Genomic DNA, 22948 nt, shown 5'->3' on the forward strand with positions numbered 1-22948 from the left:
GACTGGGTTGATGTGTGGCTCCTGCATGTGGTTCACAATGACTGACAAGTGCATCAGCAGTCAGGTTATCCAGCTCAAGATCTGCACAGGACTCTGCCTTCTTGTGAATAAAGGGCCATCTTCCCCGACCACAAGCATGGTTCTGCTCGGGCACACAAGCACTTTCTTTCATGCATTATGGCCCCCACGCTTCTCCAGGTTCAAGACTAAATTGCACAGTTTAGTCTTGCAGTGCTCCTTTATCGTTGATTTCCAGCTCTAGTGTCTTGGTAACTTTGGATTCTCTATCAGGAAAGGTCCTAAAATTCTCAATAAAAATCGTTTTATGGTTTCTTACAAAAGTAAACCTGTTCTTACCATATGACCTAGCAGATCACACTCCTTGGGATTTACTCAAATGAGTTGAAAACCTATGTCTACACTAAAGCCTGCACAGTTGTTTAGTTAGAGCAGCTTTCTTCATTAATAGCCAAATCTTGGAAGCAATTGAGAAGTCCTTCTAAGTAAGTGAATGGATAAACTGTGGTGCATTTAGACGTCAGAGTATTACTCAGCACTAAATAGAAATGGGCTTTCAAGTCATGAACAGAATGGATGAAACTTAAATGAGTATTACTAAGTGAAAGAAAACAGTGTAAAAAAGTTACATACAGTATGAGTCCAACTATGTAACATTCTGGAAAGGTAAAACTATGGAAACCATAAACAGATCACTGGTGGCCAGGAGTTAGAGGAGAAAAAGGAAGGAAGACAGCACAGAAGATTTTCAGGACAGTGAAATTACTGATACCGTAGTGATGGGTGGATGCATGTAGTGACGTGTATGCAGTGAAGTGAAAGTCACTCAGTCGTGTCCGACTCTTTGCAACCCCATGGACTATATAATCCATGGAATTCTCCAGGCCAGAATACTGGAGTGGGTAGCCTTTGCCTTCTCCAGGGGATCTTCCCAACCCAGGGATTGAACCCAGGTCTCCTGCACTGCAGGAAGATTCTTTATCAGCTGAGCCACAGATGAAGCCCAGTGACAAGTATACCCATAGACTATACACCACCAAGAGTGAACCCTGACATCAGCTATGGACTTAAGAGTAATAATGATATGTCAATGTAGGTTCATTGAATGTAACAGATACACCACTTTCAGGGGACATGCTGATAACAGGGAGCCTGTGAGTGTGTACCACTTTTGGGGGTGTGTATGAATCCCAGGGACGGGGGAGCCTGGTGGGCTGCCGTCTATGGGGTCGCACAGAGTCGGACACGACTAAAGCAACTTAGCAGCAGTAGCAGCAGCAAGAACTCTGTACTTCACATGCAATTCTGCTGTGAATCTAAAACTGTTTTTAAAAATTGTCTATTTTTTAAAAGGTAGTTTTACCTCACTTTCATTTTTTAAAAATGAATGAAGAACACACAATTCTTGCAGAATGGCTGTTACAAAAATGAAATGCCCAGTGGCTGGGAACCACTGTCCCAGATGCCTTTAAAGGAATCTTCTCCCAAGTGTTAGTCCTTCGTGTACACTTGGCTTTAGGTTAAAAGAACACATCATATTTTACATAATCATACAGGCATGTGGGACATATACAAATATGTTCTTGCACCTAATTATAAAGCTGTTAGTTGATACTAAGCAAACATATATGCTAAGCTTAAATTTATCATCTTCAAAAGCCACCTCTGGTCCTGCTATGAGTTTTTTACTGCCAAAGTTTTAAATGTCTGCTATTCCTAAATCCCTCTTCAAGTCCAATTCCCATCCTATTTTTGTATAAGTTTTCTGCTAGAACTTCTCCTGCATGTCTAGAGGAGAACTTCTTCTAACAACCCCATGAAAATTACTGCAACGATGTACTGATTTAGTTTATGAGTTCATGAGAAGAGTTTGATAGGTCTTCTATGTTTATCTTTTCCTCCCTTGAGTTTAAGTGTCTCAGCTCAAGAACCTACTTAAACTGCTGGAATATATGGGAATTCCCTGGTGGCCCAGTGGTTAGGACTTGGTGTGTCGCTTCCATGGCCCAGCTTCAGGGCCTGGTCGGGGAACTGAGATCCTGCAAGCCACAAGGCACAACCAAAAACAAAAACAAAACATAACACTAAATGTGTTTCTTCAAACCATATATGGCGCCACAGATTATGACACTGTCCCTTCAGAGAATAACATCACCAGCCCTGACCACTGCCACCCAGTGAAGAATAACTATCCCAGGGTGACATGGCTGATGCCAACCATCCTCAACCCTCCAACAACTAGGTTGCTGGAGATCCCCAAAGAAAGCCTAAGGAGCCATCGCCAAGCCTTCTTCTGGTTCCGGTGGACATCTCTTGATGACAGAAGAGTCACAGAACACCTTTTGGATGCTGCTTATTTATTTTTTTATTAAATGGTACACTGAAAGTATAAAAGTTGCCTAGGTACAAGTAAGTTACAGAATAATACATACAGACACAATATGGACTACATGTGACAATTCTGTTTAGCTTCTATTTTGATGATTTTATATCGCATCCAAAATGACAAACTCCAGCACTTTTTCTTAATCTAGTCCTGCATGATCGCAATTCCTGAGGTAAACAGTGTCCACTGCCAACATTCCTGGGTGTAAACCAAATCCTCTGAGAAGAATTCAGATAGTTATATCCCCCTATACAATACAGTGGAATTCATCATTGTAATCAGATACTATAGATTTCATTTAAAAAATGGAAACGAGCCCTTTATAATACTTCTACACCAGTATATGTAATTTTAGCCCACCAACAGGACCTCTCAAAAATCTTTTGACTTGTAAAGTATGATTTAAGGGGATTTCTTTAATAGTTTTCAGCATTCAGATAAAAATTCTTGGTTACATCTGTAAGGATTGAACTCCTTACACTGAAAACTTGACTAGCACCAGAAATAAAAGTTCAGAAATAAAGGTTCCAAAAGCAGCACAGACTCAACACCCCAAAAAGAATGCCAATTTTGCCAGCTACAGTCCTTCCTTATCACCTTCCCAATGGAAAATGTTTAAGCTAAATGTCAGTGTATAGGTGCCCACGCAGTTTTGTTCTGAATATACCTTGTATCTTGTGCCAATCAGGTTCTGTCTACTATACTCATTTGTTGCTTCAGTGAAGCCAGCCTGAAGACTCCACATTATAAAAATGTCAATAAATATCAAAGCGTTTTAGAGATGGCACTATAAGAAATCTTACTATTTTTCTATCCCAGGAATAAAACATGAAGTGATGGTTGGCCCTTTCATAGCTCATCTGGTAACTGCACAACTGAGGGCCCCAAGGAAGTTAAACAATGCCATCTTTTAAAAGGTACTTTCTGGTATTTCTCCTAAAGCCTGTCTCTTCATGCTTATTCCACAGTCTTCAAGTAATAAACTCTTTGTTTTACTTACAGCAAAATTAAAAGAATTATCCCCCACCCCCACCTTTTAATTAAATCTTCTAGGAGAAGCCAAAATTGTTTAAGAAAATAAAAAGTACATTGTTACCAAGTTTTAAAGTTCAAATTTAGATAGCAATTCAGATATTTAAACCTAATTATAAATAGTTATCTGAAAAATAGCTGGTTTCACACCCGCACCCACCACCCCCCCCCAAAAATCAAACTTTATAGGAATTAGTTTTTTCTGGCTTTATTGTTCTTTTAAACGTGTGTGTTTTTTTTTTAAATGAATGAATTTTCCTGTAAATCCACATTATTCCAGCCTGAAAGAAATTTAATTAATGTGCCATGGTAAAGAATAGAGCAAGGAATTCCCTGGAGGTACAGCGGTTAGGACTCAGCACTTTCAGTGCCAGGGCCCAGGTTCAAATCCCGGTCAGGGAACTAAGACTCCACAAGCTGCAAAGCACAGCCAAAAACAGAACAGAGCATATGGCTAGAAACACTTGATTTTTTCCTTTAGAATAATTTATAGGGTACCAAAAAAAAAAACCCTTTCGTTTCTCACAGATCTAGGGACCTTTAAAATCGTCCTAAAAACCACATTTTCTTTCAAGTCAAATCTGTAAACTAGATGACAGAGTTAGCTTTTATTCACAAATGCAATAAAACACGAGGGGCTAAAGGTTCTGCAGAAACTTCACATTTTTACAAAGTACAATACTAGGGATGAATTCTGATGACATTGGGAGAATAAATAAGTTATTTAATACATACAAGTTTAAGATCAAAGAAGCCCCAACTGGAAGTGTCATCTCTTTACCGTGGGTGAAGTATGCAGGTTTTCAGCATTGCTGCACCTCGCCTGCTCCTGCCGCAGGTGTTCTTCTGCAAGAATACAAGCGAAGGTCAGTGCGCATCCCAAGTCAAAAGGGGCAGCAGGCAGACCTACCTATACATATTTTAGGATATTACATATTTATACCATACAAGGTCTTTAGATGGCTTAGGACAATGAAAAAAAATGTTGGATTTTTTTTTAACACTATTGAAGAAATCGGAAACGTTTAAAAAATTTTTTAAGTGAAAAAGTACACCCTGAAGTAAATTCATAGGTAAGTGCTTACAAACTTACACTGTATGTAACGATTGGAATTCACAATAAAGGACTGTGTTTTCAATTAGTATTTTGAGGGATGCCAAAGTTCAACTAAAAAGAAAAAAAAAAACAAAATTCTTCTTCAAATAGAAATCCTCCCAGCAGCACCCTCTTGTGGCAAGAAGAAAACTTCCTACCAAACTCAGAAAACCATCAATGAAATTGTAGGAAATAGTCTTCAGCCAAAACCAAGAGGCCGATTTTTGTTTAGTTGTGGGGAAACTAAGCCCATGTGCCACAACTACTGAAGCGGCACACGAGAACCTGTGCTCACAACAAAAGAAGCCACCGCAGTGAGACGCCTGCGCTCCCACAACGGGGAGCAGCCCCTCCTCGCTGCAGCGGAGAAAGCCCAGGAGCGGCAGCGAAGACCCAGCACGGCCAAGAACACGCACAGGAATCTTAAAAAAAAAAAAAAAAACTGCTTTCATGATGGCATGCTTTGGACTCATTTTCAAATAAAAGAGAGTTTAATTTTAGTGTTTTATGTTTCACCTGGATTGAGTTTATGTCAATAGAGGGTATATAATCTGAAGAATAATTTTAATATCTTTGTAACTTTCTCAATGTTATCAAATAAAACATATCGTTCACAGAATAAGTTTGAGTTGAGAAAGTACACAGGATGTTTAAATGTGTTACAGAAACCTTATGCAATTTGGGGTTAACAATTCTTCACGGTCCCTGTTGAGCCAAGAACATTTTTGACAATCAAGAAAAATAATCTGCAATATCACTGTTCTCCCATTAGTGCACTCATCTCCCTTCTGAGGCTTCCACAGAACAGGGATCCAAAGCTTTGTTGACCTCAACTCTATTTGATGTCTCTGGCATTTTCTGCAGAGAGGAGCCAAGGTAACCCCAGGACTCTTGCATCCCCTCTAGCACTCTCCCATTCCTGCTCCCCTCCCACTACAACTAAAATACCAACATCACAGGTCTGCTACGCTAACAAATGTTAATGCATACGCTATCCACTGGTGACAATTAAATAGAGAAACTAGTATTATCATATATTCTTTGTAAACACATAAAATGGTAAAGCCTTTTTGGAGGGGAATTAGTATCTACTACATTTTTTAATATACAAAATTTTGAACCAATTCTACTTCAAGGTATGCACATAAGAGAAATACTAATGCTACCCTGCAATACTGTAAAACCAAAAAATTTAAAACATACATTAGCAAAGAATGATTAGTAGTAGTACCACAGAATACTATAGACTATACAGGAAATTAAGAATGAGGTAGAAGCAGATTTACATAAATTGATAACACATGTGAAAAAATAAAGTGTAGGATAATATGTACAGAAACAGCACCTATAAATTTAAACAGAAATGACTCCTGAAGGACACCCAAGCTGCTAACAGCGCTACCTTCTGTGAAGGGGAGAGGAATTGAGGTGTTAGGGAGAGGTAAGGAGATGAGATTAGAGGGAATTCTACATTATATAATTGATGTTTAGAGATTTACTCTTGTACCGGGTGTTTGGTTTTGCTTTTAAGTTCTTGCCAGATAGTAGGCAATAATGGCAGTCCCTTACCAATACTTGAAAAAGTAAGTAGGAAAGCATCTCATATTCTTTAAGTGGAAAAGGCCACAGGAATGGCAATCACGGGTGCTGATTCTGCTAAAAATGACCAGCTACAGGCATGGGCCTCTTAGTCTTGGTTTTCTCAACTGTAAAATAAGTGACGGGAATGATTTCTTTTCCAACATCCCATCAACTCAGAATTCTAAGATATATAGAAGGATAACTCTTAGTAAAGGCAGAACTAACCTCCGAGAGATCACTTTGCCTTCAGATCTTAAGAGACAGGGCAAACATTTAACATGATCAATATTGCTCATGGCAGTTTAGGAAAACTACAAAAGACAATCTGCACTTTGATGTTTCTTAAAAGTTTATTTCAACAGTCAAGATTTATATTTGTTCTGATAATCAGCTGCCTGAGCCCCACCTATGCTGCTGCTGTTGCTGCTAAGTCGCTTCAGTCGTGTCCGACTCTGTGTGACCCCATAGACGGCAGCCCACCAGGCTCCCCCGTCCTTGGGATTCTCCAGGCAATAACACTGGAGTGGGTTGCCATTTCCTTCTCCAATGCATGCGTGCATGCAAAGTCGCTTCAGTCATGTCCAACTCTGTGCGATCCCATGGACAGCAGCCCACCAGGCTCCTCCATCCATGGAATTCTCCAGGCAAGAGTACTGGAGTGGGCTGCCATTTCCTTCTCCTATGACTGTCCTTAAAAAGAGAGATCAGCTGTACCATAGTTGGAAATACTGAGCTATAAACTATTCAATTTAGATTACCAAATTGAGGTCTTAGTGTTTGGATAAAATCAAAACAACTGAAAGTTCACTGGAAGAGTGAATATTCTTGAAAGAAATATGAGCCTTTCTCCTAAGAATTTATTTGTGAGTAATTACAACGTTAACACAAAGAATATTCACCCCACTCCCTGCTAAAAAAGAATCCTGAAAATGCAAAGGAGAGCACATAAACCTGTGACTGCTCTGTTCTCAGCAGTCTTGACTTTTCTCAGTCTGAGAGGGAAAAAGTAGATAACTTGATAAAAGCTCTTTCTTCAGTATGCTCAGGATCTAAGCCGCTCCAAACAGTACAAATCTATGGGAAAATCAAGTTTTTCAATACTTTTTTATAGAAATTATATCTAAGAATTTTGTCTAGTCTTCTCTCTGCTCCTCACAAGATTGTCTTTCCAAAAACCATTTTTTTTTTTTTGATGATAAATAACACAGGCTAACTATATTAGATATAAATGGAATTAAACTATGACTCAAAAATCTCAGGAAAAACTACCTCAAAGATAAAAATAGATAGGAAGAAAATACACGTGCTGAAAGCCGAGTGAGAAGTCTCAGAAATTCATACCCATTTGCTTTCTTCCACTAGGTTGTCTGCCAAGATTTGGGTTTGCAGGCGGGAGTGAAGACCCTTTCAGAAATGTATTTTGGTTGTCATCCTTAGTTCCATGCAAGAAATGAGCTAAAATCCCATATAAAAGAGGTCTATAGCAGAAAGAAAGCAAAAATCAATTAAATGTGCACAAACAGGAAAAACTTTAAAATATCTATTCTGTAAAAAGTAGTCTCTGACACCAAAATAGCCAAATAATTCACTAGACTTAAAAGAGTTGCATGGTTATTACCCAAACTGCAAACTATTCACGCTTTTTGAAATTTAAATTTGACTCTACAATTTTAAAATCCATAGGAAACATGTTAACAAGTTAAACCTCATCTAAACTGAAATACAAATTCAATCAGTGCACAGGAATCAGCTTTTTTTTTCTTTTTGAACTCCAAGTCCAGTATAAGATTTCCCACAACCTAACACTGTCTGACACAATACACACTTATTGGATTCATAAATTCTTGTCTGGGTTCAAATCCTGGCCCTGCCACTTGACAGGACTCAAGATTCAACAAGATTTTTAATATCCCCAGCCTCATAAATGTTTCTTCCTTTATAAATGTGGATAAGTATAGTCTCTATCTCATAGGGCAGTCACAGACCAAATGCATCAATAAACGTCAAGTGTTTAGAACTGTGCCTGGCATGTATTAAATGGTATATAAATGTAAGCCATATAGGTGTCAGGTAAGAATTAAAATTTTAAAAACTACAGTTTACAAAACATTCTTTCCTCTATTTTATCCTCATCTTGTGATGTCATAATCATCATGTCCAGTTTATAAATGAGAAGACCACAGCTCACAGAGGATTTGCGAAAGGGCTGCTTGGATAGTAAGCAAGGTTGACACTTGAACCCCAAGTCCCATATTTTTTCCCTTAGCATATGCTGCCTGCTGCCCCTGCACCAATGGAAGCTGCTCTGATGACAATAGAGAGGTTTTCTCTTGTTTCCAGTCTCACAGTTCGAAAACATCAATTTAATGGACTGTCTTTTTGAGATTTTTATCTACTTACTAGCAGGTGTGACAGTTTAAAGTATGATATCCCTTCCCTTCAAAAGGTGGAGTCTTGCTCTCCTGAGTGTGAGCTGAACTCACGTTTTCAAGGGCTAAGGCAGGCACCGAGTGACAGCGCTTGCAGCGTCAGAGGCTTGGCCATCAACAGCATCGTGGCGCCCTTCCTGCCTTCTCCCTCAGTCACTCTGGGGAAGTCAGCTGCCACTCAAGCTGTCCTATGGAAAGGTACACGTAGCAAAGAACTGAGGCAGCCATGTGAGTGAGCCACATGGAGATGGACCCGCCAGCCCCAGCCAGGACTTGAGATGACTGGCCCCCCACCCCGCACCGGCCAACACCTTAACTGCAACCTCACGACTGAGGCTGAGCCAGGCCACAGAAGTCACTCTCAGATTCCTCACCACAGATAATAAATGTCTGCTATTTTAAACCACCAAATTCTGGGGTAACCTGTTATACAGCAACAAATAACTAATTGCACACAAAAGCAATGTTTCCATTCCACAAGGAAACCAAGAGAATGGGTTTCTCTATTTAATAAGATGCCTCAGCTCTTATAAAAGCAGTATCCAGGAATATAAAATAGGTCTCTTGGTCAACTTTAAACCACTCTTTCCCCAAATGTTAACTGATCAAAGGAGATTTTTAAATTAAAAAAAAAATTCTATTTGCCAAATTTACAATAAAACCTATTTAAGATTTAAAAATTTTAAGATTTAGGTATTTTTAAATGTTATGAGAAAACATATAACCAGCTCATTTAACCTGCGACTTCATCAATATCAGGTTTCTTTTTAAAAAAATCCTGAGTTAAAAACAGTGATAATTGTTTTTAAAATACAGCTTTACAATGCCTTACTTGCAATTTTGAAAAACAGAAACTCTAAAAGCTAATTTTCTTCATAAATTTGGCACAAACTCACTTGGTGTTATGGCTTGATCTAACATAAGGTTATTAAATACTTTATCCTACATATTGTGACATTTTTTTAACTTTCACTGAAAAATATTAAAGTGAACGTTGAGTGCTACTTCAGACTTCCACTGGCATCCACATCTAATGCCTGGTATATGGACTTTATTACTTTTTAAAATCTAAAATCTTTTCAGTGGAAATGCTTTAAACAAAGCAATAAGTGTCCTTCAGAAAGCAAACTGTTGGCAGCATGACACATGAGTCAGAAAAGAACATGCCTGGAGAGAAATGGGAAAGAGGCCTTCTGAACTGCATGGTGCAGGGCATAAGGACAGACAGACACAACTGTACAGGCAGAATTGATGAAACTCGCAAAGTGACTGGTGGAGAAATGAGAACGAGCCAGAAGTACATGTGAGTCTGAGATGAGGACCTGAATGGCTCTATGAGGAAGCTACAAGGGGTGGTTTGAAGAAATGAAAATAATGGACTTGATTTTTAGAAACACCAAGTTTGGATACCAGCAGAAATGTGTGCCCGCAATTCATGAGATCTGTCAGATTTAAGGCACAGTCACCAGTGTGGCGGCATCACTAAGGACTCAAGAATCCTTGGAAAGAAAAGTGGGCAAGGGGTAAGAAGAAAAGTTAAGGACAAATCTTGGGGCAGTGCCCACAATTTAAAGGAACCTTCCTAAAGGAGTCAGTGGAGAAACTGAGATGACCATTAGGGAGACAGAAAAACCAAGACAATAAAGGGTCATAAAAGACAAATGACAAAAGTGTTTTAAGGGAGAGCCGTTACTATTACAAAACACTGCAAAATTCAAGGAAAACTGAGCTTCTCAAACTGGAAATAGGCGTATTCCTACTCTCAGTGCTGGGGCTTGATACAAAGTAGAGGTTAAAGGTAGCCAATGATCCCAGAACATTCATTTTACACAAGGATTGGAGGGAGAGTTCAACTTAATTGGCATGTCATCTTAAACGTTTTTATGGTAAAACAATTACATCAGGAAGTAGAATGAAAACATTCAATAAACTTTTAGAATGAGAAACATGAGATTCAAGGAAATTTCTTGCTAGGGGAAGGCTACTTGAGTTATGCTCCAGGTTTCCTAGGTATAATTTTTTCTGCCATTCAGGGGACCTCAAGAAAAAGTTTATGAAACATTAAAGTAGAAAAAGAACAGTGGTCACTCTTTTTCAAGAGCATAGTTTCAGTATAAGTGATGAGGAGAGAACTTCAAATGTAGAGAAAGCAAAACATTTCAGTATAAATGAGGAGAAAATTTTAAATGTAGAGAAGGCAAAAAAATGTAGATAAAAAAATGAAAACAGAGGGTTGATTTTCACTAACTTCAGTGGTAAAAATAGGTTTTCTGGGGAATGGGGAGAACTGAGTACACTCCTAAGCTGAAATAAAGGAAGCAGAGGAGGAAGATTAAATATGAGGCAGAAAACAATTGACAGAGCAAAGCAGCCTCAGATGAAAAACAAAAGGATGGCTCAAGAAGCCAAGAGACATGACCCTTAGAATGAAGCAGGGCTGCTCCATCCTCTGAAACCACAGGCAGCTTAGCACTTACTGCCACACACCTTGGATGTGGCACAGTGCCAGGCACACACTGGACCCAAATAAACAACTGATGAATTCAAATGAAATAAAACTACCACTATACAATTACGACACCAATACAATAATATCTGAAAACTCATTTTTTTAAAAAAACTTCTTACATTGTATTATCCTTTGAGTCTTCAAATGCATTTAGTTCATGGATGAGAAACTGTCTGTCCAGTGGAACTACAGGTTGACCAGATTCTAGGGGGGAAATCACAAAACACTGAGGCTTTATTACTCTAAAAAGTAAATAGGATTTTGATAAAAACCACACTTATGAGGTATATACATTTTTCAGATTTTAGAAGAGTGATGATGGCACACATCAAGACAGACGCAACTGTGATTTTATGATTTTCAAAATGCCTACTTTATTAAATGCATATCTTTAATATAAATGCAGTTTTTAAATCCCCCAATTTTGAGTTGGGAAATTACTGTTTCTATACTAGACTTGAGAAGTCCTATTTTCTAAGAAGCCTACAAATTAAATACATGACAGCACTGATATCCATTTGTTGGCAATAAATCTAAAAGTAAAATGAACACTAAATATGAAGTGCTGGCAAGGATTCAGGGCAACTGGGAGGACTCTGCTGGCAGAACAAAATGGTGCACTCACTTACAAAGGTAAGCAGGTACTGCCCATCTACAACCCAGCAATGCCACTCTCAGCTCTTTACCCAAGAGGAGTGAAAACAACGTTCAGACAATCCTCCTAAGTGAATGTTTAGGAGGTAGCATAGCAGCTGCATTCATAATTGCCCAAAACTAGAAACAACCCAAATGTCCATCAACTGGTAACAGATAAATCAACAGAGCCATACAGTGGAATGCTATTCAGGGGGGGAAATAACAGCATAGTCTCAAATGCATTATGCTGAGTGAAAGGAAGCAGATTCAAAATGCTACATCCTATACGATTTCACTCATACGACATTCTGGAAAAGGCAAATGACCAGGTACAGAAAATAACAGATCAGAGGTTGACAGGAGTTGAGAGTAGGCAAAGAAGTTATCTACAAAAGGGCACAGGGAATTTTTTTGAGGTCATAGAAATGTTCTATATTGTGATTGTGGTGGAGCCACACAACTGTATGAATTTGGCAAAATCCACAGAACTACATAGTAAAAACGGTAAAGTATCTTTATGCTAAAGTACATCTCAGTTTTTTAAAAGTCAAGACTCTGTAGAAACTTGACTACTGTCTCCATATTTCATTCTAGGTAAGCACAAGTCCAGTACAGCTAATTGATGACATTTTCACATTCTTCTGTTCTGAGTAGTAACATATTATACAGCTATCTATAACAAACTGAGGAAAGTGAAGATATTGACACTGATGATCCTTAAACCAATAAAAATCATCAGTCTTTATTCAGTTAAGGTTAAAGAACATTAAAGACCTAGAATATTAACAAAAGATCTATCCAATGGAAAGTTCCAGCATCACAATAAGGAATCCATTCTCTCTTTCAAAGTCTACTTCATGATCTCTTTTCTTTAATGAGGCGTATCTCCAAGGCACCAAATAGTCTTAAAGCATATGTTAAACGTTGGACAAGGGAATCAAGTCATGTACACGGAGGGTGCTTTGATCGTCCTCCCAACCTCATTTCCCCCAGCCTAGGGGCAACAACGATCCTGACTATTGTCCCTATTCTTCTAGTTCTTTTGCTTTCTTTCTTAAGAAATAAAATTTAACAGATAAAGTAAATTTTGCTTTAATTGTTGACCCCCTTCCCCCAATACCATTTCTCTCCCCCTCATCACTAGAATGAGCTTGGAGTTTATCTTCCTAATTGTTTTCTTTCTTTTTAAAATTTTAGTTGATTCACAATAATTAGTGTGAGGTGTGCAACATAGTGATTCGAAATTTCTATAGATTATCTAGTCCTTTTTAAATATAACGCTTTTACATACATCTGAATACATGCCTAATCAATACATGGAGCAATACTTTGAGGCTTTATCTTCAGTGTTTTATATTTTTTAACAAAGAATATATAGTAAGTCTCTGTGTGTGTATTTTTAAACCATATACATAGGAAAAAGACTGACAGCACACAAGGCAAAACGTAAATAACTGTTTATTCTCAGAATCAGAAATTATGATTTTCAAAGTATGCACCTAGGTTAAGTGTTAGTCATTTTCTCCTACAGTCCAATAAATATCATGAGAACTTGTTCAAGCTGTGACATGAAAAGAGCCCATGGGATTTTTATGTCCCAGTCATGTCCCAGATGACACCGTTTGGTAATGGAATTAGATTTCTAGGCTAAACACTTTCTGAGAATAGGGGGAAGGGAAAAGGCAGATTTCACCTCAGGTGATTAACAATAAATAACCTCTTACCTGCTATGAGGACCGACGCTGTATACTTGTATTTGTTGAACTCCAAATATTCCCGAATAAGCTCATTAATTAGAAAGTTTTCATGAGACAACGATGGCCGAGGTTCACTTTCATCATCAAGGGCATTGAAAACTTCTGCACGAATCCTTGCTTTTAAATGCCCTAACACTCCTCTTTTTTCCAAAGTGTCCTTTAAAACTGTTTAATATAAAGTATTAATGTTTCAGTTATAGAATAAATTTTTGCCATTCTTAGGCCAACTTTAAAACAAAATGTTTAAAATATTACATCCTTTCAATCTATACGACAAACTGAACAATCATCATATTAGCTACCACACGGAGAAGGCAATGGCACCCCGCTCCAGTACTCCTGCCTGGAAAATCCCATGGATGGAGGAGCCTGGTAGGCTGCAGTCCATGGGGTCGCTAAGAGTTGGACACGACTGAGTGACTTCACTTTCACTTTTCACTTGCATGCATTGGAGAAGGAAACGGCAACCCACTCCAGTGTTCTTGCCTGGCGAATCCCAGGGATGGGGGAGTCTGGTGGGCTGCCGTCTCTGGGGTCGCAGAGTCGGACACTACTGAAATGACTTAGCAGCAGCAGCAGCTACCACAAGCCATATTTGCAATAAAAAATAAAAGTTCCCAAACTGCAATGATTTACTACTTTAATTTAGTTAACCAAATGTAAGTTTATCCTTCCAACAGTGTCACTGTAAGAGGCTACAGACTGATACATAAGCTTTAGTGAAGAGTAAAAGGGGGGAAGAATTATACTCAGCTTACTAGGACCTGAACTTGTCTCCCAGTGTCTCATATCTTTTCAAGAGTAGTTGTCACAGAAGACAGGTTCTGTTGTTGTTTATTTGCTAAGTTGTATCCAACTCTTTTGCAACCCCATGGACTATATAGCCTGCCAGGCTCCTCCATCCATGGAATTTCCCTGGCAAGGATACTGGAGTGGGTTGCCAGTTCCTTCTCCAGAAGATCTTCCCAACCCAGGGATGGAACCCACATTTCCTGCATTGCAGGTGGATTCTCTACCACTGAGCCACCTGGAAAGCCCAAGAGACAGGTTCAATTTGTCACTAAAAACCTCTGGTCTAGAAAGTATATGATTGAAAATAACAAGTACACTCCAAAAAGGAAGGATTGTGTTGTATCTTTTGTATAAAACTGATACCCAGAACCCTTGGGAAATGGCCCATTCTGAACAAAAGAGATGGGCTTTTGTTCTGGGGTTTTGTTTGTTTTTTAAAGATAACTATGAGTTAACTCCTTAAAACTGTAAGATTTGGGGCTTCCATATGGGTCAGTGGTGAAGAATTTGTCTGCCAATGCAAGAGACATGGGTTCCAACCCTGATCTAGGAAGATCCCACATGCCACAGAGCAACTAAGCCCATGTGCCACAGCTACTGAGCCTGTGAGCCCAAGAGCCGCAACTAGTGTGCCCAAGTGCCAAAACCACCGAAGCCTGCAAGCCCTAGAGCCTGTGCTTCTGCAAGAGAAGCCACCGCAGCGAGAAGCCCGTGCACCGCCTCTAGCGAGCAGCCCTATTCTCACCACTAGAGAAAAGCCCCTGCAGCAACAGACTCAGCACAGCCAAAAATGAATCAATAAATCTTAAAAAAAAGTAACATTTTAAAATTGGAGCAATATTGCATAGGAACCTGGAACGTTAGGTCCATGAATCAAGGCAAATTGGAAGTGGTCAAACAGGAGATGGCGAGAGTGAACGTCGACATTCTAGGTATCAGCGAACTAAAATGGACTGGAATGGGTGAATTTAACTCAGATGACCATTATATCTACTACTGTGGGCAGGAATCCCTTAGAAGAAATGGGAGTAACCATCATGGTCAACAAGAGTCCGAAATGCAGAACTTGGATGCAATCTCAAAAATGACAGAATGATCTCTGTTTGTTTCCAAGGCAAACCATTCAATATCACAGTAATCCAAGTCTATGTCCCAACCAGTAACGCTGAAGAAGCTGAAGTTGAACGGTTCTATGAAGACCTACAAGGCCTTTTAGAACTAACACACAAAAAAGAAGTCCTTTTCATTACAAGGGACTGGAATGCAAAAGTAGGAAGTCAAGAAACACCTGGAGTAACAGGCAAATTTGGCCTTGGAGTACGGAATGAAGCAGGGCAAATGCTAATAGAGTTTTGCCAAGAGAATGCACTGGTCATAGCAAACACCCTCTTCCAACAACACAAGAGAAGACTCTACACATGGACATCACCAGATGATCAACACCAAAATCAGACTGATTATATTCTTTGCAGCCAAAGATGGAGAAGCTCTATACAGTCAGCAAAAACAAGACTGGGAGCTGACTGTGGCTCAGATCATGAACTGCTTATTGCCAAATTCAGACTTAAATTGAAGAAAGTAGGGGAAACCACTAGACCATTCAGGTATGACCTAAATCAAATCCCTTATGCTTATACAGTGGAAGTGAGAAATAGATTTAAGGGACTAGATCTGATAGACAGAGTGCCTGATGAACTATGGACAGAGGTTCGTGACACTGTACAGGAGACAGGGATCAAGGCCATCCCCAAGAAAAAGAAATGTAAAAAAGCAAAATGGCTGTCTGAGGAGGCCTTACCAATAGCCGTGAAAAGAAGAGAAGCAAAAAGCAAAGGAGAAAAGATACAAGCATCTGAATACAGAGTTCCAAAGGATAGCAAGGAGAGATAAGAAAGCCTTCCTCAGTGATCAATGCAAAGAAATAGAGGAAAACAACAGAATGGGAAAGACTAGAGATCTCTTCAAGAAAATTCGAGATAAGGGAACATTTCATGCAAAGATGGGCTCGATAAAGGATAGAAATGGTATGGACCTAACAGAAACAGAAGATATTAAGAAGAGATGGCCAGAATACACAGAAGAACTATACAAAAAAGATCTTCATGAACCAGATAATCATGATGGTGTGATCACTCACCTAGAGCCAGACATCCTGGAATGTGAAGTCAAGTGGGCCTTAGAAAGCATCACTACGAACAAAGCTAGTGGAGGTGATGGAATTCCAGTTGAGCTATTTCAAATCCTGAAAGATGATGCTGTGAAAGTGCTGCACTCAATATGCCAGCAAATTTGGAAAACTCAGCAGTGGCCACAGGACTGGAAGAGGTCAGTTTTCATTCCAATCCCAAAGAAAGGCAATGCCAAAGAATGCTCAAACTACTGCACAATTGCACTCATCTCACACGCTAGTAAAGTAATGCTCAAAATTCTCCAAGACAGGCTTAAGCAATACGTGAACCAGGAACTTCCAGATGTTCAAGCTGGTTTTAGAAAAGGCAGAGGAACCAGAGATCAAATTGCCAACATCCGCTGGATCATGGAAAAAGCAAGAGAGTTCCAGAAAAACATCTACTTCTGCTTTAGTGACTATGCCAAAGCCTCTGACTATGTGGATCCCAATAAACTGTGGAAAATTCTGAAAGAGATGGGAATACCAGACCACCTGACCTGTCTCTTGAGAAACCTATATGCAGGTCAGGAAGCAACAGTTAGAACTGGACATGGAACAACAGACTGGTTCCAAATAGGAAAAGGAGTACGTCAAGGCTGTATATTGTCACCCTGCTTATTTAACTTATATGCAGAGTACATCATGAAAAATGCTGGGCTGGAAGAAGCACAAGCTGGAATCAACATTGCTGGGAGAATTATCAATAACCTCAGATATGCAGATGACACCACCCTTATGGCAGAAAGTGAAACGGAACTAAAAAGCCTCTTGATGAAAGAGGAGAGTGAAAAAGTTAGCTTAAAGCTCAACATTCAGAAAACTAAGATCATGGCATCCAGTCCCATCACTTCATGGCAAATAGATGGGGAAACAGTGTCAGACTTTATTTTTCTGGGCTCCAAAATCACTGCAGATGGTAATTGCAGCCATGAAGTTAAAAGACACTTACTCCTTGGAAGGAATGTTATGACCAACCTAGATAGCATATTAAAAAGCAGAGATATTACTTTGCCAACAAAGGTCCGTCTAGTCAAGCTATAGTTTTTCCAGTGGTCATGTATGGATATGAGAGTTGGACTGTGAAGAAAGCTGAGTGCTGAAGAATTGATGCTGTTGAAGTGTGGTGTTGGAGAAGACTCTTGAGAGTCCCTTGGACTTCAAGGAGATCCAACCAATCCATCCTAAAGGAGATCAATCCTGGGTGTTCACTGGAAGGACTAAAGCTGAAACTCCAATACTTTGGCCACCTCATGAGAAGAGTTGACACACTGGAAGAGACCCTGATGCTGGGAGGGATTGGGGGCAGGAGGAGAAGGGGACGACAGAGGATGAGATGGTTGGATGGCATCACTGACTTGATGGACATGAGTTTGAGTAAACTCCGGGAGTTGGTGATGGACAGGGGGGCCTGGCGTGCTGCGGTTCATTGGGTCACAAAGAGTCAGACATGACTGAGCGACTGAATTGACTGACTAGAAATCTAACATGTAGCCTTATCAATGCCATCTTAAGGAATCTGGGATATATATGCTGAATGTAATCTAACATCTTGATGAGCAAGGGTCACTATTACAAATATCAGTAGTTATGATAATAATATTTTAGCTATAAATAATAATGTGGATAGGGCTGAATTGGCATTATCCCTTACAGTTGTCTAGAAACTTTTTTCTCCATGTGGTCCCTAAGAGCTAAATCACAACTCCAAAGAAGCAACACATTTCACCCATAGTGCCTAGAACAGAGTAAGAAATCAATAAATGCTGCCTAAAGGCTTTATAATATTGTGCTGTATACTTGCGCTCAGTCGCTCAGCCATGTCCGACTCTCTGCTACTCTACGGACTGAAGCCTGCCAGGCTCTTCTATGCATGGGATTTCCCAGGCAAGAATATGATAGAGAGGATCTTCCTAACCCAGAGACTGAACCAGAATCTCCTGCATTGGCAGGTGGGTTCTTTACCACTGAATCACCAGGGAAACCCCGTGCTGTATACTACTGGTGTAATAAATATATTGTGCTATAAATAAGTACACCACAATAATGACAATTCATAAAGGGAGCCCATGTAGGCACGGACATGAAACTATTTTTAAGCTTTGATAAACAACAAAAATCTGGGTCATATGCTTAAAGGGATAAATCTAGACTAGACTTTAACCTTCCTTGCTCTTTACATTTAGATCATCTCCTCAACCTTTTTTTGCAGGTAGGTTAAAAGTAGTTACCACCCAATCAGACTGTGTAACAGGCCCATGAAGGGAAGGGAAGGTACAGCTTTATTATGCTGGAATCATTACTAAACCCGTTCTCTAATCCCATCTTTAGAAATTAAAGAGATTCCCCACTATACACAACCAATTACTCTGTATATGTATACAGCGTAGCCTCAAATTCAGCAGAGAAATGAGAATTAAGAAGCTGGACTTCCCTGGTGGTCCAGTGGTTAAGAGTCTGCCTGCCACCACAGAAAACCCAGGTTTGATTCCTGGTCCAGGAATATTCCACATGCCACGTGGCAACTAAGCCCATGTGCCACAACTACTGAGTCTGCTCTAGAGGCCGTGCTCCGCAACGAGAAGCCTCCGAAAGGAGAAGCCAGCACACCACCACTAGACAGCAGCCCACGCACACTCACTGCAGCTTGAGAAAGCCCGCACACAGCAGTGAAGACCCAGAGCAGCCAAAAACAGAAATAAGCAGAAGAAGAATCTGCAGTTAGGAACCTTGCATGTCATCCTTACCTCAGGGCTAGTTCACTAACTCCTGCCTCACTTGCCTTCTCCAACATGAGCTCTGTCTCTGAGGCAGAACCAAGTAAGGCAGGAAAACGTGAAGTGAAAGTGCTTTAAAAAGGTGAAAGCCCAAGTAATATAAATGACTGGCAAACATTTCATTAGATTTCTCTTGAACACTAGGCACATTCAGAGCTGAAGAATGCAGAAAACACCTAAAGGGCTCCCTACATCTGTGTAATACATCCCTAATCTCCATGCCATTCTGACCCTCACTCTATTATCATGTTTATTAAAACACTGCACCATGACAATTTCTTCAGATAGAGCTTCTTAACCTGGTTTATATCCTCGGATTGAAAGTGGTGAAAGTCGCTCAGTCAGGTGGGACTCTTTGCTACCCCACGGACTATACAACCTTTTACCAAAATTGTAAAATATTAAACAACAGGAAACACAGTGTGCTGTGTGCTAAGTTACTTCGGTCATATTGGACTCTCTGCAATGAAGAACAGAGAGTTCTATGGAGCATCCTTCTATGAACCGTAGCCTGCCAGGCTCCTTTCTCCATGGCATTTTCCATGCAAGAACACTGGAGTGGGTTGCCATGCCCTCCTCCAGGGGATCTTCCTGACCCAGGGATCAAACCTGAGTCTTTTTCCTGAATTCGCAGCAGGTTCTTTACTAGTTGTAAATCCTGGGAGGTAGCATGCAACATTACAGGTGATGTGTGTTTCCTGGGGAGAGGGTACACCAGTTTATGTCGAGTCTGTCCTTGTGGATAGAGGTATGCCTCTTTTTTTTGGCCCCACTGTGTGATCTTAGTTCCCTGACCAGGGATGGAAACCGGGCAGGCTGCACGGTGTGTGTGGGGCTGGGGGGAGCGGGTGTGTCTTAACCACTGCACCAGGGAAGTCCTAAAGGTATGCCTTTTTAATGACTGTTCACCAGCCTGAGGCCACAAATATACATTTATATCAACAGTTACTGAATCATATGCTCAAATCATTTTCTCCAAGAAATCTCTAGGAATCACTGATTTATAGCCTAAATTTCCCGAAAACTGGAACTGGTCTTATTGCAGATACTGAGTATCACTCAGTAACTAAGACCTGCAGAGCCAGTGCAGCATCTCCTAAGTTCTCCCTCTCTGCCTTTTTCTAGCTAAATTACTTTGGGTGAGTTGTTTCACCTCTCAGTGCCTCAATGTCCTAATCTCTGAAATGGGCATAAGGTTGATATATGGAATCAATCAGATAACACAGGGGCTGGGTAGTGCCCGACAGAAGGCTCGATCACGAATAACCATAATTACTATTACTTGTTTGGACATCTGCGTCAAAACTAACGGTATACAAATGTTCTCAGCTTAAAAGACTCGACTCTTTGTGGAAGTTTTCTTAAAAACACAGGAAAATATGGTCAGGCCAGACACCTTTCTACCTACAGTTTTTCCCCATGGAAAATGGTGACCCACCTCGCGGGTGGCTGTACGGATTCAGGGAGATACCCAAGGAAATGGTTTACGTTTGGGCCGAACAGCAACAGTGGTTGTTTCGGTATTGCAATCATCAGACCGGAGGGAAAGGCCAGGTCCAAGGCCTCGCCCCCAGCAGGGTCCAGAAAGATGAGCCTGAGCCCCAAGGTGCAGGACTTCAGACCTCTCAGGTACCCGCGGATCCCGGGGCTCCTCCTCCAGTTCAAAGTTGGTTTAAAAACAGCCCCCATGCAACCACATCCCTACCCCCAGGGGCCCGAGCTGCAGCCGTCACACCCGCCGGATGCTCCACAGGCCCTGACGCCACAGAACGACCCTGGGACAGGTTGACTTTAGTGTTCCGCGGGCCCTCCTTTCGTCCCATCCTTTTCACAGACTGAAGGTCGACACGTTTCACCAGATAGACCTCCCAGTCGCACTCACCGGCCTTCAACTCAGCGACAGTCGCCATTTTCCAACGGCCGCCGGGGGCGCGCCTCGGCTGTGCGCACGCGCAGTTCCGTCCCGCTGTGCGCCGTGGTCTGTAGCCAATAGAGGCGCCGCTCTAGCCGTGCCTAGTCCCGCCTCTCTCCATTTACGATCTCCGTGGTTGGATGGGTGGTGAAGGTCCAGAGAGAACCCACCAATCAGCGAGGCGGGAGCTCTAGGCCGGTGCTGAGGGAGTAGGAAGAGGAAGTTGTAGTTGAGGCAGATAGGAACCGTTACTACGAATACTGCTGCAGCCTAGGGCTTAGTAAGCTACTAAACACTTCGTCATCTGCCCTCTGCTCATTTCTGCAGCCTCAGGCACTAGTTGTTAATAGTTACCGTGTATTAAACTTTAGCATACGTGGGAATCACCTAGAAATTTTCTTAAAACAGATTTCTGGACCCCATCCCGGGAGTTTCCGATTGGATAAATTTGGAGTGAGATCCGAAAACTGTATTTCTGACAGGCTCCTAGATGATGCTGATGCTGCTCGTCTTGGGGATCATACCTTGAGAACCACTGTATTAAGGACTTAACAGTGCTCCTGACATTCCACTAAGCTTTTTACATGCGTTGACATTGATTTCTTTTATGATTACTCCACAAAGTAGTGAAGTGAAAGTCGGTCAGTTTTGTCAGACTGTTTGCGACCCCATTGACTATGCAGTCCATGGAATTATGCAGGCCAGAATACTGGAGTGGGTAGCCTTTCCCTTCTCCAGGGGATCTTCCCAACCCAGGGATCGAACCTAGCTCTCCTACATTGCAGGCGGATTCTTTACCATCTGAGCCACCAGCGAAGCCCAAGAATGCTGGAGTGGGTAGCCTATCCCTTCTCCAGCAGATCTTCCCAACCCAGGAATCAAACCAGGGTCTCCTGCATTGCAGGCAGATTCTTTACCTACTGAGCTATCAGGAAACTGTTTAAAGACTGAAGAGGCATAACCAAGATCACCAGCAAATGGTGGAGAGGCCCCTTGCTCTTCAACGCCTGTTCTCCCCACTGGCGCTTAATACTGGACTGTGTACATAAGGATTCCAAGAACTAGTTGTGAAGATGATTGATGACGAATAAGCTCTAGCATTCCAAGGAAATGAAAAAGAAAGAAAGAAAGAAAGAAACATGAAAATAATGTACCCAAAACTGAGTGTGAGGTTCTGTGATTCCAGTTATATAGCCAAGAAGATCAACATTTATGACCTAGAAGGGTGCCGCTTAATCACTAGTCTTAACCCAACAATAGATTTTGAAATCTATTAGTATAACCTAAGGACAGAAATGGTATGGACCTAACAGAAACAGAAGATATTAAGAAGAGGTGGCAAGAATACACAGAAGAACTGTACAAAAAAGATCTTCACGACCCAGATAATCACGATGGTGTGATCACTGACCTAGAGCCAGACATCCTGGAATGTGAAGTCAAGTGGGCCTTAGAAAGCATCACTACGAACAAAGCTAGTGGAGGTGATGGAATTCCAGTTGAGCTATTTCAAATCCTGAAAGATGATGCTCTGAAAGTGCTGCACTCAATATGCCAGCAAATTTGGAAAACTCAGCAGTGGCCACAGGACTGGAAGAGGTCAGTTTTCATTCCAATCCCAAAGAAAGGCAATGCCAAAGAATGCTCAAACTACCACACAATTGCACTCATCTCACACGCTAGTAAAGTAATGCTCAAAATTCTCCAAGCCAGGCTTCAGCAATACATGAACCGTGAACTTCCAGATGTTCAAGTTGGTTTTAGAAAAGGCAGAGGAACCAGAGATCAAATTGCCAACATCTGTTGGATCATGGAAAAAGCAAGAGAGTTCCAGAAAATCATCTATTTCTGCTTTA

General features: G+C 40.9%; 1 protein-coding gene across 1 annotated transcript; it reads right to left on the minus strand.

Moving 5' to 3' along the window:
- Window positions 1–2358: 2358 nt before the first annotated feature.
- CEP20 (centrosomal protein 20) lies at window positions 2359–22087 on the minus strand. Its single transcript, XM_061401212.1, has 6 exons — window positions 22010–22087; window positions 21063–21293; window positions 13412–13609; window positions 11171–11255; window positions 7455–7591; window positions 2359–4282 (listed from the first exon to the last, which is right to left on the minus strand). The coding sequence occupies exons 2-6, from the start codon at window positions 21088–21090 to the stop codon at window positions 4206–4208; spliced, it is 525 nt and encodes a 174-aa protein (XP_061257196.1). The 5' UTR covers window positions 21091–21293; window positions 22010–22087; the 3' UTR covers window positions 2359–4205.
- Between the last annotated feature and the right edge of the window lie 861 nt (window positions 22088–22948).

The sequence above is a fragment of the Bos javanicus genome, chromosome 25, assembly GCF_032452875.1.
Source record: "Bos javanicus breed banteng chromosome 25, ARS-OSU_banteng_1.0, whole genome shotgun sequence".
NCBI classification, from domain to species: Eukaryota; Metazoa; Chordata; class Mammalia; order Artiodactyla; family Bovidae; genus Bos; species Bos javanicus.

Coding starts and splice junctions, on each gene's coding strand:
- CEP20 (XM_061401212.1), bottom strand. CDS start 21,090: ATGGCGACTGTCGCTGAGTTGAAGGCCG. Junction 13,610..21,062: donor TGTCGCTGAGTTGAAGGCCG/GTGAGTGCGACT, acceptor TATATTAAACAG/TTTTAAAGGACACTTTGGAA. Junction 4,283..7,454: donor TAGTGGAAGAAAGCAAATGG/GTATGAATTTCT, acceptor GTATTCTTGCAG/AAGAACACCTGCGGCAGGAG.